Genomic DNA, 13610 nt, shown 5'->3' on the forward strand with positions numbered 1-13610 from the left:
TTAATGAACATTTTAACTAATGTCCAATACTATATAAATGGTACTGAACGATTTAAGAGATTCTAATATAATAATTGAAAGAATTGTACAGTCTGGATATTATATATGTCACTATGACATATATATGTAGTAACTTTGTAATAGCTGAGTACACATCTTATATAGATGTGTTGTATGTATGAGGGTGTGTGAGGGTGTGCGTGACATGTAGGCATGTGGGTATGCAAATATGTATAAGCTTGAGTAGATGTTTACATATTTAATTATTATACATTACCCATAGTAATCATTCTACTCACTGAATATTGTGTAATACTACCATCAATGCTTTCATGTTAAAATCTATTTCTCTTTATATATATACTTTACTGTCTATGATATCTATTATTTACTTTATTCACTTTGACTTGTATATATGTGGTACCTATTGGAGAGGACTTATATAGGCTTGCCTATTGTCTAATTCATTTGTTTTCTAAACAATAAAATATGTTGAAATGACAATACACAGTTATTGTTCGTTTTTGCTATATTTTGTGTTAGTGGCGAACATGCTTTTTGTGTGCATGTTCTGTTTAAACTTTCCTGATTGGTCAGAAATGTTATGCACCTAACTTTATTGATGTATCTGATTTATTCCAATGTTTTAATTTTAAATTTGTAAATACGCTACGATAATGTATGGATAAGGATAAAACTGACTCACGTATAATCGCGATAAAGAGTTTCATTAAGAGTGTTTATTGTTTTTCTTTTACTTTGAATACTATCGGTTCTATGCAGGAGATGAAGCAACAAAAATGATTTTTTTTTCTGGCACAGAGCAATTTCCCTTGTCAAATTATTTTATAGACTTTGTCGCTTTGTCATGTCAATGTCACGAGCGCTCAGGTAGAAATTCAGATAAATAAAACACGTCCTTTGAACAAGTAGACAAACCATATTTATCTTTATAACATTAGGATAAACGGACATGCATTAGACATTTTGACGGTATCTGTCACGTGTAGTTGTAACTGTGCATTCGTAATAGGGTTTACGCATTTAGCACGTATCCGTAGCCGTATGGGGTGTGGATAAATATCAACTTCTTAGGATGCCAATGGTGGTTAAACTATACCACGGAATTGGATGCTCTAAGTCCGTGATTACACTAATATCTTTATTTTTTTATTGATTTGTTGGTTGTTTATACTTGTGCAGTGTAATTGTTTAAAGCATCGCATCTAGCACGAATTCGTATCGGCAAACGTTTCCGTATTGGGTCAGGAGGAGAAATCACTAATCAAAATAAGAAGTCAATAAATCGTTTTATAGTATTTGAGACACACTGACAATTACAAGTTTCCACTGAAGCATGTATATGCTTGTGAACAGTAGTAAAATGGATGACCGGTATGAGTAACCCTCACGTTATCCTTGGTTCACGCACCTAGCTATATCGCGTACAGTTTCGTGTAGATTTCTCACACAGGGTGCCGTTGTTTTGAAAATGATTGTTATACAGCATTTTGAACCATGGAATTACGAGAGATCTTACGTTATGTAAATGGAGTGATTCAGAGTTGTTTCCCCTGTTACTTGTTTTTTGGATGATGATGATGATGATATGTAATTATACCTGGTTAAATTATTTCGAGAATTATTTTTACTAGATTAATGTGAATTTACGGCATGTTTAGTATCAAAAGATTAAGAAAGACATATTACTCCTTACTGTTTCTCATACAAAATACAGACACATTATATTTAATGTGTGGTTTAAAATATAAGGAAACCGCTTCACCAAGTATTAGATTTGGCCATGGTAATACATTGTAAAAGAAGGGAAACACGTGTTGACGTATTTTGCATCGAGTGTTCTGATGCTATTCCAACGTTATATATACATTCGAACCACGATTGACGGTGGGTTTTGGAAAGTCCAGTCCTGTGACATATTCTACTTGTGACGAGGGCGGAAAGCCTTTGGAACCCTCGGGTAAGATGAAATGTACAGCCTCTGGTGCCATCTAGCGCATTTTAAAAGTGTTGAATTTGTTTGTATAATCATTCCTCTACCTCTTGTGTATAGGCGCCGATAGGAGATTTGTTGGCAAGCAGAGGCGGATCCGGGATTTCCGTGGATGGGTTGGGGAGGGGAGACAACTTCGTCGACGACATCCAGAACAGCAGAGACAAAGCCAGCGTTAGACAGGCAAATTTGGAATTACCGAATTTGTGACAGACATAATGGTACGGACATTTCGTGAGTTTTTTTATTTATGTGCATATCTGGCGAATAGGGTGCGGTCGGGTTTTCTTCCAATAAAACACAATAAATACAAATTAAATACACATGTATTTATAGTTATACAAAGAAAAAAACCTATTCATAATGATTACAATAATTGACAGGCTTCTATTCATGTAGATGCATGCATACCCCATAGTCGTGTTGTTGTATACGTGGTGGAGAATCCTCTACCTTTTACCGTACACATATTGCATGTCATGTTCCAAACAGCAACCTGATAAACACAGAAATAATTCACGTTATTTATAATGTAGGACGAAGGACCAAAAGCATTATATAGCCCGTCTGGTCGGCCTCCACACAACAGGTAACATATCCTGTTACTCGTGTATGAGTCTACCTGTGGTTCATGATCTTTGACGAAAACGTGTACACCACACGTTCATAATGCACTCGAGGGACGTAACATTCTACATGTACAACTAGACTGCACAAATATGTAAACAAGCTACAAAATAACAAAGAGTAGGTTCCCAATGTTTTATATACAAAGTGTACACCATGGAACCTTAAATAATGTTAAACGGTGTATTTGATAAAATTGCTGATTTCTGATTTCTCCCCGCCCTATACGGTTTGTCCCACATAGAGTATTACCGGTCTGTCCCACATAGAGTATTACCGTTCTGTCCCACATAGAGTATTACCGGTCTGTCCCACATTGAGGTATGTCGGTCTGTCTCACATAAAGTAATACCGGTCTGTCCCACATAAAGTAATACCGATTTGTCCCTCATTGAAGTGTGTCGGTCTCTCTCACATAGAGTATTACCGGTCTGTCCCACACAGAGTATTACCGGTCTGTCCAACATAGAGTATTACCGGTCTGTCCCACATAGACTATTACCGGTCTGTCCCACATAGAGTATTACCGGTCTGTCCCACATTGAGGTATGTCGGTCCGTCTCACACTGAGTATTACCGGTCTGTCCCACATAGAGTATTACCGGTCTGTCCCACATTGAGGTATGTCGGTCTGTCCCACATAGAGTATAACCGGTCTGTCCCACATAGAGTATTACCGGTCTGTCCCACATAGTCATACCGGTCTGTCCCACATTGAGGTATATCGGTCTGTCTCACATTGAGTATTACCGGTATGTCCCACATAGAGTATTACCGGTATGTCCCACATAGAGTATTACCGGTCTGTCCCACATTGAGGTATGTCGGGCTGTCCCACATAGAGTATTACCGGTCTGTCCCACATTGAGTTATGTCGGTCTGTCCCACATAGAGTATTACCGGTCTGTCCCACATTGAGGTATGTCGGTCTGTCTCACATAGAGTATTACCGGTCTGTCTCACATAGAGGTATATCGGTCTGTCTCACATTGAGTATTACCGGTCTGTCCCACATAGAGTATTACCGGTCTGTCCCACATAGAGTATTACCGGTCTGTCCCACATTGAGGTATGTCGGTCTGTCCCACATAGAGTATCACCGGTCTGTCCAACATTGAGGTATGTCGGTCTGTCTCACATAGAGTATTACCGGTCTGTCTCACATAGAGGTATGCTGGTCTGTCCCACATAGATTATTACCGGTCTGTCCCACATTGAGGTATGTCGGTCTGTCCCACATAGAGTATCACCGGTCTGTCCAACATTGAGGTATGTCGGTCTGTCCCACATAGAGGTATGTCGGTCTGTCTCACATAGAGAATTACCGGTCTGTCCCATATTAAGTATTACCGGTCTGTCCCACATAGAGTAATGTCAGTCTGTCCCACATAGAGTATTACCGGTCTGTCCCTCATTGAAGTATGTCGATCTGTCACACGTAGATTTATGTCACCTTTTTACGTTCTATGCTGTACACAAGAGATTTCGTTGATATTCCAAAAAATAGTGATGTATTTCATATTTGCAGATTTTCAATTAAATTTTTATACTGAGAATTCGTATACAGCTTCAATAGGTCATTTTGATCATCATAAACTATCTACTACACATTTGAAATATTTCTGTGAGAAATCGTGACAATGAACAATCACTAAAACAATAATTTATTTAGAAAAACGTTTTGTCTTTATAGAGTACATCAGTCAGTTAAATCTTACAAATATAATATAAAAATATAACCAGTTTAAGTAGAAAACCATAATAAAAAAGTATAATATGTACATAGAGTATTTACAATGTAAATCATACTTATTTGAATCTGACATGCAACTTATATGCTTAATTTTATTTTGTAGATTAGGATATTTAGTCTGTGTATTTAGGAATACATTTGTGTAGATTTATTTATGAAAAGAATATATGTTACATTTTGCACAAACGTTTTTCACTGTAATAGATCTTCAGTAACAGTAGGGTATTATGTGACGTCACAGATTACCCAGCTATTGATGACGTCATAATACTTAAAGGGACCTAATCATTAGTACAGGAATAATGTACTACATATTTAGTCTTTAGATTAGGCTTCAGGCTAATTATAGTTTCCAATTCCTTAGACTCCCTTTGACGTCACACAATCTCCTACTGTCAGTAAGCACATGAAGTTCTATATTCAAATTAGGCTTCAGGATATTTATAGTTTCCATTTCCTTAGCCTCTCTATGACGTCAAACAATACCCTACTGTTAATAATCACCTGAAGATCTAATACAGTGAAAACGTTTGTGTAAAATGTATCGTCTTCTTTTGTCAATAGCACAATTTTATTGATAATTAACATCTCTCTCTCTCTCTCTCTCTCTCTCTCTCTCTCTCTCTCTTGAAAAGGGATAAAATCAAAAAGCAATCATCTGCTCTGAGTCGTAATCACTGCTACCGTTATTAAACAAACACTGAAACAACATTCTTTCTCATAACTTTCCTCCTCGTATTAACAGGAGTTTAGTGTTTTGCCACCTGATCATCATTTGAATACCTGGTCATGTATCAGTATGTGGAAATGATGAAGTAGATAGGGCTGCTAAGACAGCTCTTTACCTACAACCAAAAGATGTTAAACGGTCTTATCGTAACTTGCAAAATAAACTGTCAAAAATTCATTGACAACAAGCAGAGCAGACCGCCGACAGGAAGTTGTCCTTTTGCGAATGCGCAAAGGTCATGCCTATACATCACACATTTACGTAAAGACCAACCTTATTGACATACATTTGATCAGCCATTTACAGTCAAATATTTGATGATTGACTGCACTGATTTCAAACAAATGCGTCACAGAATCAGTTTGTGTGCAATAAATATATGAATATTGATATGTTTTAAAACAACTCGTACTCTGTTGATGTATTTCAACATTTGTACACCTTTTTACATTTTTATTTCTAGTTTGATTTATTCATTTTTGTGAAATAAGTTTTCAAGCTACGTTTGTGTTAAAAAAAATAAACTTCGCGTTACATGTGACATTAAGATCAAAACTATTGCATTAAATTATTTTGTAAAAAGAATAAAACAGTAGTTAAATGTTTTACTGTTGAAACAGAATACAGTGGAATCAGATAACTTACAGATAAGAATCTAAATAAATAAGGATTCTAAATTGTCCAGTGGAATCAGATAACTTTAAGAATATAAATCTAAATATATAGGGATCCCCGTACAACTGCCGAAAACTATATTAATGTATTTGAAACATTTTTCTGTCATGACTTTAGCTTTGATAAATCATTTTCAGACGAAAATCATACGTTACGGAACTTTTATGAAAATAAAATGAAAAAAATGTTGTTTTTTTATCTACCGTTATGTTGCATATGACATGTCCTTGTGTTTTTTTCGGAATTATTCGAAACATACCCTTGTCACAAAAAAAACACCAAATCACTTTTTTTTTCTAAATTTGTCAAATGTTCCTAATCCTGACTATGATGTCTTTTAATACGACTGTCGAGGTAATCACATTTCTTACGATGGTGGTGGCTGAAGATAAACCTACTGTTAATTTTCATTATGGTAACTTAAGGAAATGGAGTGAGTTTATCTGTATGTAGTGATATATTTGTCCTCACACGTCTATTTATATTTGATGACCTTTGTTGATTTGTTTCCGTGTCCGACCCAGAGGGTGCCATCATCACGCAGACAGATACACATAGGTTTACTTCTATCAGATGTATAAACAGTCCTCATATAGTGTCCGGTATTCCTGTCAATCAGTAGTACTGACTTGGTGACATAATCCATTACAAGGACATCACCAGCTCCATCAAAACAAACATCGTGCGGGTGAAACTTTGATGACTGAATGTCACTTCCGTGTGTTTTCCTCGTACCGATGTCTTTACAGCAAAACTTCAGGTTTAGGTGTTTATCCATTACGATGACGGACGGTTGCTTGCCTGGGTTCTTACCAGCCATGTAGTCATCAAACGATACACCATCATTATCAACAGCAGCTACATCCCCGGTCAGTGTACATGACGTCATGTGATGAGGAACTACTGCTGCCTGTCTACACGGACCACCCATTCCTGCCGACACCGCCCGTCCGTCTGTAGTGTACAGTTGTATTCCTCCCTTCATCCCCACCACTACCATGTCGTCACTAGTGATACACAAAGAACCTGGTGTGTTTTCTACGTTAAAGCGTGTAACAATGTCACCACCCGTCGTGATTTCTCGGATACTTCTGTCATCCACCACACAGAGCCACACCCTCCCCGTGGTTGGAGATACGGACATCGATTGGACTTTGACCTGACAATCTATCTCCTCATTGACTTTGCCTTTCACATCCACTCGATGTATGGTATAATCCGTCCAGTGCGATAACCATGCTTCGTCACCATTAAGACATGTATTACAATTAGAGTAAACAAATGACGTCTGAAACTCGTACAGAAGCTCACATTTCGGAATCGGTTTGTACGACTCATCTACTCCATCGACTAATAGCTTACCAAGCATGCGTTCTAAGAGTTCCGTTGAGATTGTCCCGGGTTTGTATTCTACATTCTGCAAATCACTGAGAGATGGTGGGCCAGTGGAGACACCGTTTCTAATCTCCCGCGCTAATGTAGTGACGTCAACAGTTGTACCGGATGTCAGTACCTCTTGGCATCTTTCCAGGTTTGGCTTCAAGTCCTCCCTAAGGTATTTAGTTAAAGTAGATTTGTTCTTCTCGGAAATACACGCATTGCGTTCCTCTAGCTCGGTACACATCCTAACTAGCAAGTCTATACCACTGTCGATGTCGTCTTTCATCTGTTTTCCCTGACGTTTGATATCCTCAATCATCTTTTGATATCGCCCACCGTGTGTCTTGGTCTGCTGTCCGCATTCTTTTATATCTCCCTCGGTATTGGGAATATCGGTTTTGGAGAGCTTGTCGGCAAACTGCTGTATTTCCTGTTTCTGACCCGCCACGTAGTCAGTAAGTTTATCCAGCGTATGACCGTTGTGACTGTCTGTAACACACTCCATACAAAGTAACTGGTCTTCGCACGATTTACAGACATAAACAAACCCCATCCCTGGATGTCGAGGACAACCAGGCACTGGTGTCTGGGCCGCCATCTCGTCCAGCGCTTTGTACACCTATTTCGGGTATGTCAATATGGCGGCGACACTTCTCGGAATTTCCAAATACATTCACCTTCCGGGAATATGATAGCATGTTCTATTTTAAGTTACAGGTGTAATATTTAAATTAGTCCGAGGTCGCAATATAGTGTCAAATGCACATACGTACCAGTCGAGTGGGCCCTTTAACGATAACAATCCCAAGTACACACAAGCGATATATATTGACATTTTAGCATGGTACCGTTGTATTTCATAGCATCTGATTAAATTCCAGATTGATATCAAGCTAGCCTGATAAATTTTATCTTTTAATACATTTTAGAATATCTCAAAGTCGTGTTACATCTTGCAAAGCTATAAACAGTTTCATATTTTAAAACCACATTTGTTAAGTGGTGATATTCTAGTAAACAAAATTTAAGGCGACGGAAATAGTTCGATTTTGGATATAAGGTGATGAAACAGATGAGATGACAACTTAACAAATAAATAAAAAAAACATTAATACAAAGATAACCATACATAAATAAAACTATACACTAAGGGGAATAACTCTTAAAAGAAATAATGAAAATGGCACAGTTCACACATCAAGGTATATTTAACGTTAATGTACAGTTATATGACATTTCAAATATATAAATCTAGCACTAATTCTCAGCCATATGAAACAGAAACCTGAGTGAGGCCCTGGCGTACCCGTGCATGACACAGGTCCACAGGTATACGATCTTAAAAATAAGACAAACCCTTTGGTTACTCTCACACAATACCATAAATAATCCATCATCTACATGCACATGTATATTTCATAAATAGATAACATTATGATATAATTAATGAATATTGATCATTACAAATTAATATAAATATAAAGCAACCGATAACTAAATTATTTTAAAACCGATGTCACCTAATTGAAAAACAGGTGACCGCTAATTGATCATACAGAATATAATAATACGAAAGACGTATACGTATATACCCGTATATATACGCTTTTGATATTACAATAAAAAAACATGTGGGTTATTTACTTAATCTATATAATACAGAAAATGTGCAAATTGAAGATATTAGAAAAAGTGAAAACACATCATTCACAAGAAAATATGTCAATAACGCGTACAAACTAACATCCAGTCTAATCAAATATTTAAATAGTGAAGTAAGATTTCTGTACACTTTGTCTTAATGATAACAACCAGAGTTTCCTTGTTCTGTATTCTATCTTTACGGTAGTGTCATAAACTATCACAATTGTGACGTCACGAAGTCAAAGGTCACTTCGAAGCGTTATCAATAAACCAATCAATATCTATAAAATATTTCATTGGAGTGTTGCGTATAATCACGAAATTAGATTAAGTCCGTTGTATAATTATCTATGCATACGTTGTATGAACATTTTAAAAAGAAAGTCAGGTAAAAAAAATCCAGCTAGTATTGACTTACGAGACACGTAAAAGCAGTATAACAAGGAACTTAATTCACAATATAATATATTGCTCTTCAATCAGTGAAATGTATAACAAAATATACAGCTCAAAAACCTAAGTTAAATAATGGGATAGAAATATACAGGGGGGNAAACTTCCTGGTTTTTATCCCGGCATATCACACGTGTGTCACGCGGTTAAAGCCACTTCAAAGCGTGATAGATCAGTTATTTATCTTTTGCATTCAAAACTCCTATTGTATATAAATTACAACAAAATATGTAAAAAAAAAAAAAAAAAAAGCATTTAAAGACATTCATGTTCCATTAAAAGATATATATATATATATATAAATGTTACATTTTAAGAGATTTTTGTTTCTTTTAAATATAAGTATTACATTTAAGATATCTATTACATTTAAAAATTTCTCTATTGCATTTAAAAATGTATTACCTTTTAAGATATTGCTGTCTTATTTAAAGATAACTAATACATTTAAAGGTATTTCTGTTTTAAATTTAATATGAGAACCCACATAGTCAGGTAAGTGACCCCATGCCTTTTCAGGGCCTGAAGTTTTGAATCTGATGTATACGTTTTTTGTCACTCATACATCTGTTTATTTCTTTAAAGGAAAACACCAACAATAAATGTGTCACTGAATACGTTCATTTAGCAGAAAGTATGAATATATATGTATATAAGGCTATTCTGATCACTGTTATGCAGAAACTGAAAGTTCTCGCCCATAAATATTTTACTGACATACTACCAGCCTGGTCAATCCTGATGTAAGTGCATTGGGAGTACCCACAGGTGCCCATTAGGAACAGAGGGGTCTACCGGCACAGCCAGGTTAACGGTACCTTGTTTACCACTCTGGTGATCGAGGGGAAGTAACCCCCGGTACACTAGTGTGACTAAGCTGGTAGTATGCCAGCGAAATTCTGAGTAAGAACTTTCAGATTTTACATAGCAGTGATAACATGAACCTTCTTTGAGAACATTAAATATTTTTATAAATTGAACGATGTAAAATTCGACGATACAACAGTGTGTAAGGTAAACACAAACAAGAATCATCACATATAGATAGGTCATCACATATAGATAGGTCATCACATATAGATAGGTCATCACATATAGATAGGTCATAGGTCATCACATATAGATAGGTCATCATATATAGATAGGTAATCACATATAGATAGGTAATCACATATAGATAGGTCATCACATATAGATAGGTCATCACATATAGATAGGTCTTGCCCAAACGCGGGGTCGTTTTTTCAAATAAAAGTGTACAGTCGGTTTGTTCAGAGATTTTTTTCTCTCTCACTATATTCTACACTTTATTGCAGCATAATACACCAATCACTGTGTTCTACTACCTATGTTACAGGTGTTACAAATTTTAGGTTCCTTATCCTGAATTAAATTTCTTAATACCATTGCTGAGGTCATCACTTTTCCTTTTAAATTGACCATAGTTTATTATTGTCATAGTGATACAGTTAAGTTTGTTATGAACCTTCGATTAGAGTAAACAGAAATAAATTTGTTCCTGTTGAGATGGTCGTCCGTCCTGTAAAATAACCGGACGCATGACGAAAAACAGGTATTTCGCCATTTGTAAATACCTGGATATTGAACCCACGTTTATATACAAAATAATTTTCTCAAAATGATAACAACCAGAGTTTCCTTGTTCTGTATTCCATCTTTGCGTAAATTAACTCCTGATTACTTCAATCATCTTTTGCCGCCTTTATGTGGAGAAAATAATCGTTACGCTTTACGTAACAATAAGAACTATATGATTCCTCATTTCAGATTATCTCTTATTAGCTCTTCTTTTCTACCTGCTACTTTTCACTATTGGAATAACTTAGAAAATTCGGTTCGATCCCTACCCTCTATTAATTCATTTAAATCCTGTTTAACATCAAATATTCAGTCAAGTCCACCTATTTACTTTAAAATCGGAAATCGTAAACCTAATAATTTGCATACTAAGCTCCGACACCAGTGCAGTTCCCTTAATTATGACCTTTTTAGAGTTGACCTTGTCGAGAGTGCATCTTGTAGTTGTGGTCAACCTTGTGAGAATGCCTTCACTATTTTAAGGAATGTCACCTTTTTACAAACGAAAGACGTATTTTGGTTCAAAATTTAATTAATTTGAATGTTGCGTTAAATTTAGAAATTCTTTTGTTTGGCAATTCACAATTTTCCGTGGAACTTAACTCAAACGTTTTTAGATCTGTGCAAAACTTTATTAAATCCAGCAAGAGATTTTGAGTTCAAATTGTAACAACAATTGTATATATTTATTGTCATTATTGTAATGTCATTTGAAATGTACATTGGGAGAAGGCGTTGATAAGTTGTTATAACTTGTGCCGAATCCCTTGTCTAAGTTTGGCAAGAAATATGTGTTTTGTTACGTTAGTTGTCTTGTCTCGTTGCATTAAAAACAGAGGTATTATTGGGAGGGGATAATATCCATATTTTTATTCTTTATGCAATCCAGTGAATTAAGCAAGTTAACATACACACCAATTTTAAGAATATTGCAGAAGGAGAACCTGTCCGCTCAAGTCTAACAAATAAGAGTAAAGCTTTCCCCAACGTTTCACTATCAGAAAATTTCATTTGTTAAATTGGTCAAATTATTTTTGAAAATTTGTCTGTAAAGGTATAAAAGGTGCAATAATGCAAGGAGCTGGAGCACACACTCAAAAGAAGAGATTTGAGCAACTTTTTCCTATACTCATGTTTCTTGAGGTTAATATGGCATTCAAAGGGGAAAACCAATTCTTTAATAATTCATATCTAAACATGTTTTAAAAGTGCAATCATGAAAAAAGATACAGCCTCCAAAAAAAAGGTAAAATAAAAGTCTTGTAAATTATTAATCAATACCTCTAATTTTAGTTTAAACAGTATTTTATTCAGTATATGGCAGTGACAAAATATTACAAAATCAACAAAGAGGATCCGAAAACAAGTACATAAGTACTTATATTAACTCGGCTCCTTATTAATAAACCCGGCAGTGGGACGGCACTGTTACATATATTTTGATAGGATAACGTAACAGACAAAGAAAAGAAGAAGAAATCAGGGGGAGGGTGGAAGGGGTGCATCAGGAAATGAAAGAAAGTGGTTATGAAGAGAATAACGAGAAGAACTGCATTACTTAGTTGAATCTGGTTGGAATGTGATTCATGAAAAGGTAAGCCTAATGAGCTCTATATAAGGATGCATTAAATACATTGGACATCTCTAAATTGCTTTACGTTGATTCCAATAAAAAAAGTATACTGATATCCTTCAAAATGCAAGAGTGTTGTAGTCTATATTAATTCAGTATCAACAAAACTCATTAAGTCTAAATATCATACTGGCATGTCACAAGTTTTGTCGAACAACATAGGTTTCAAAGTCAATGTACATTGTTTAAACAAACGCAATAATTACATAAATATAAAATAAAATAAATAAGTCTTGCACTAAAATCGTTTCGACTTACAAATAAATTTTTGGACAGAGTCAAACATATTTAAGTTATATTGATCTGGCATATCAGGATTTCCATACAGCAGCAGATTTAAATTATTCCCATGAGGAAGATTTCTAAAACATTGTTATCTTAATTGTTCGAAGTTAGGACAAAAGAGGAGAAAGTGTTCAGTAGTTTCAGCAGAACGGTTACAAGAACACATGGGACTTTCAACTAAGTTTACTAAAAATAAGTGATTTTTAAGGGAACTACAGTTCATCCTCAGTCGAGCGTGGTGAATTTGGCCAAATCCACTTTTGCAGTAGTAGTAATAGGAAGGAACACGATTATTGAGATGATAGTCTACATTCACGGACTTCTTAAGGTTAGTGAGTGATGGGTTATCCTTAACGTCATCCGGAAGAGCATTCCATAAGTCAACAGAGGAAGGTAGAAAAGAATCTTTTTAGAGTTTAGTACGACATCTTATTTGACAGAATTTGTTCGCGTTTCTAGTATCGTGAGAATGAATGTCAGAATGACGAGCGGAGAGGATGTTAGTTAAAAAGGAGGGACACTGACCATGAACAATCTTATGAAGTTGTGTTATTTTATGTTTTCGTCTTCTTTCAATAAGAGGGTCCCAACTAGTTTCTAAATACAATCTCTCATGACTTGTTAATTAAGTAGCCCCAGTTACAATCCTGGCTGCTTCGAATTGAATATTTTCTAGCAGTTGGCTTTGGCATATCGTTATATTGTCCCATATCACATCACCATATTCTAACAAAGGTCGAATAAAAGTAAAATAAATAGTTTGAAGCGTTTTTCTGTCAATAGTAAATTTCAGTTTTCTTAAGAGGCCTATTTTTTT

General features: G+C 35.6%; 1 protein-coding gene across 1 annotated transcript; it reads right to left on the reverse strand.

The window, feature by feature from the left end:
- Window positions 1-4288: 4288 nt before the first annotated feature.
- On the reverse strand, window positions 4289-7838 carry LOC110462125. Its single transcript, XM_021515963.1, has one exon. The coding sequence runs from the start codon at window positions 7775-7777 to the stop codon at window positions 6275-6277; it is 1503 nt and encodes a 500-aa protein (XP_021371638.1). The 5' UTR covers window positions 7778-7838; the 3' UTR covers window positions 4289-6274.
- Between the last annotated feature and the right edge of the window lie 5772 nt (window positions 7839-13610).

This window comes from Mizuhopecten yessoensis, unplaced genomic scaffold (assembly GCF_002113885.1).
Source record: "Mizuhopecten yessoensis strain PY_sf001 unplaced genomic scaffold, ASM211388v2 scaffold10751, whole genome shotgun sequence".
NCBI classification, from domain to species: Eukaryota; Metazoa; Mollusca; class Bivalvia; order Pectinida; family Pectinidae; genus Mizuhopecten; species Mizuhopecten yessoensis.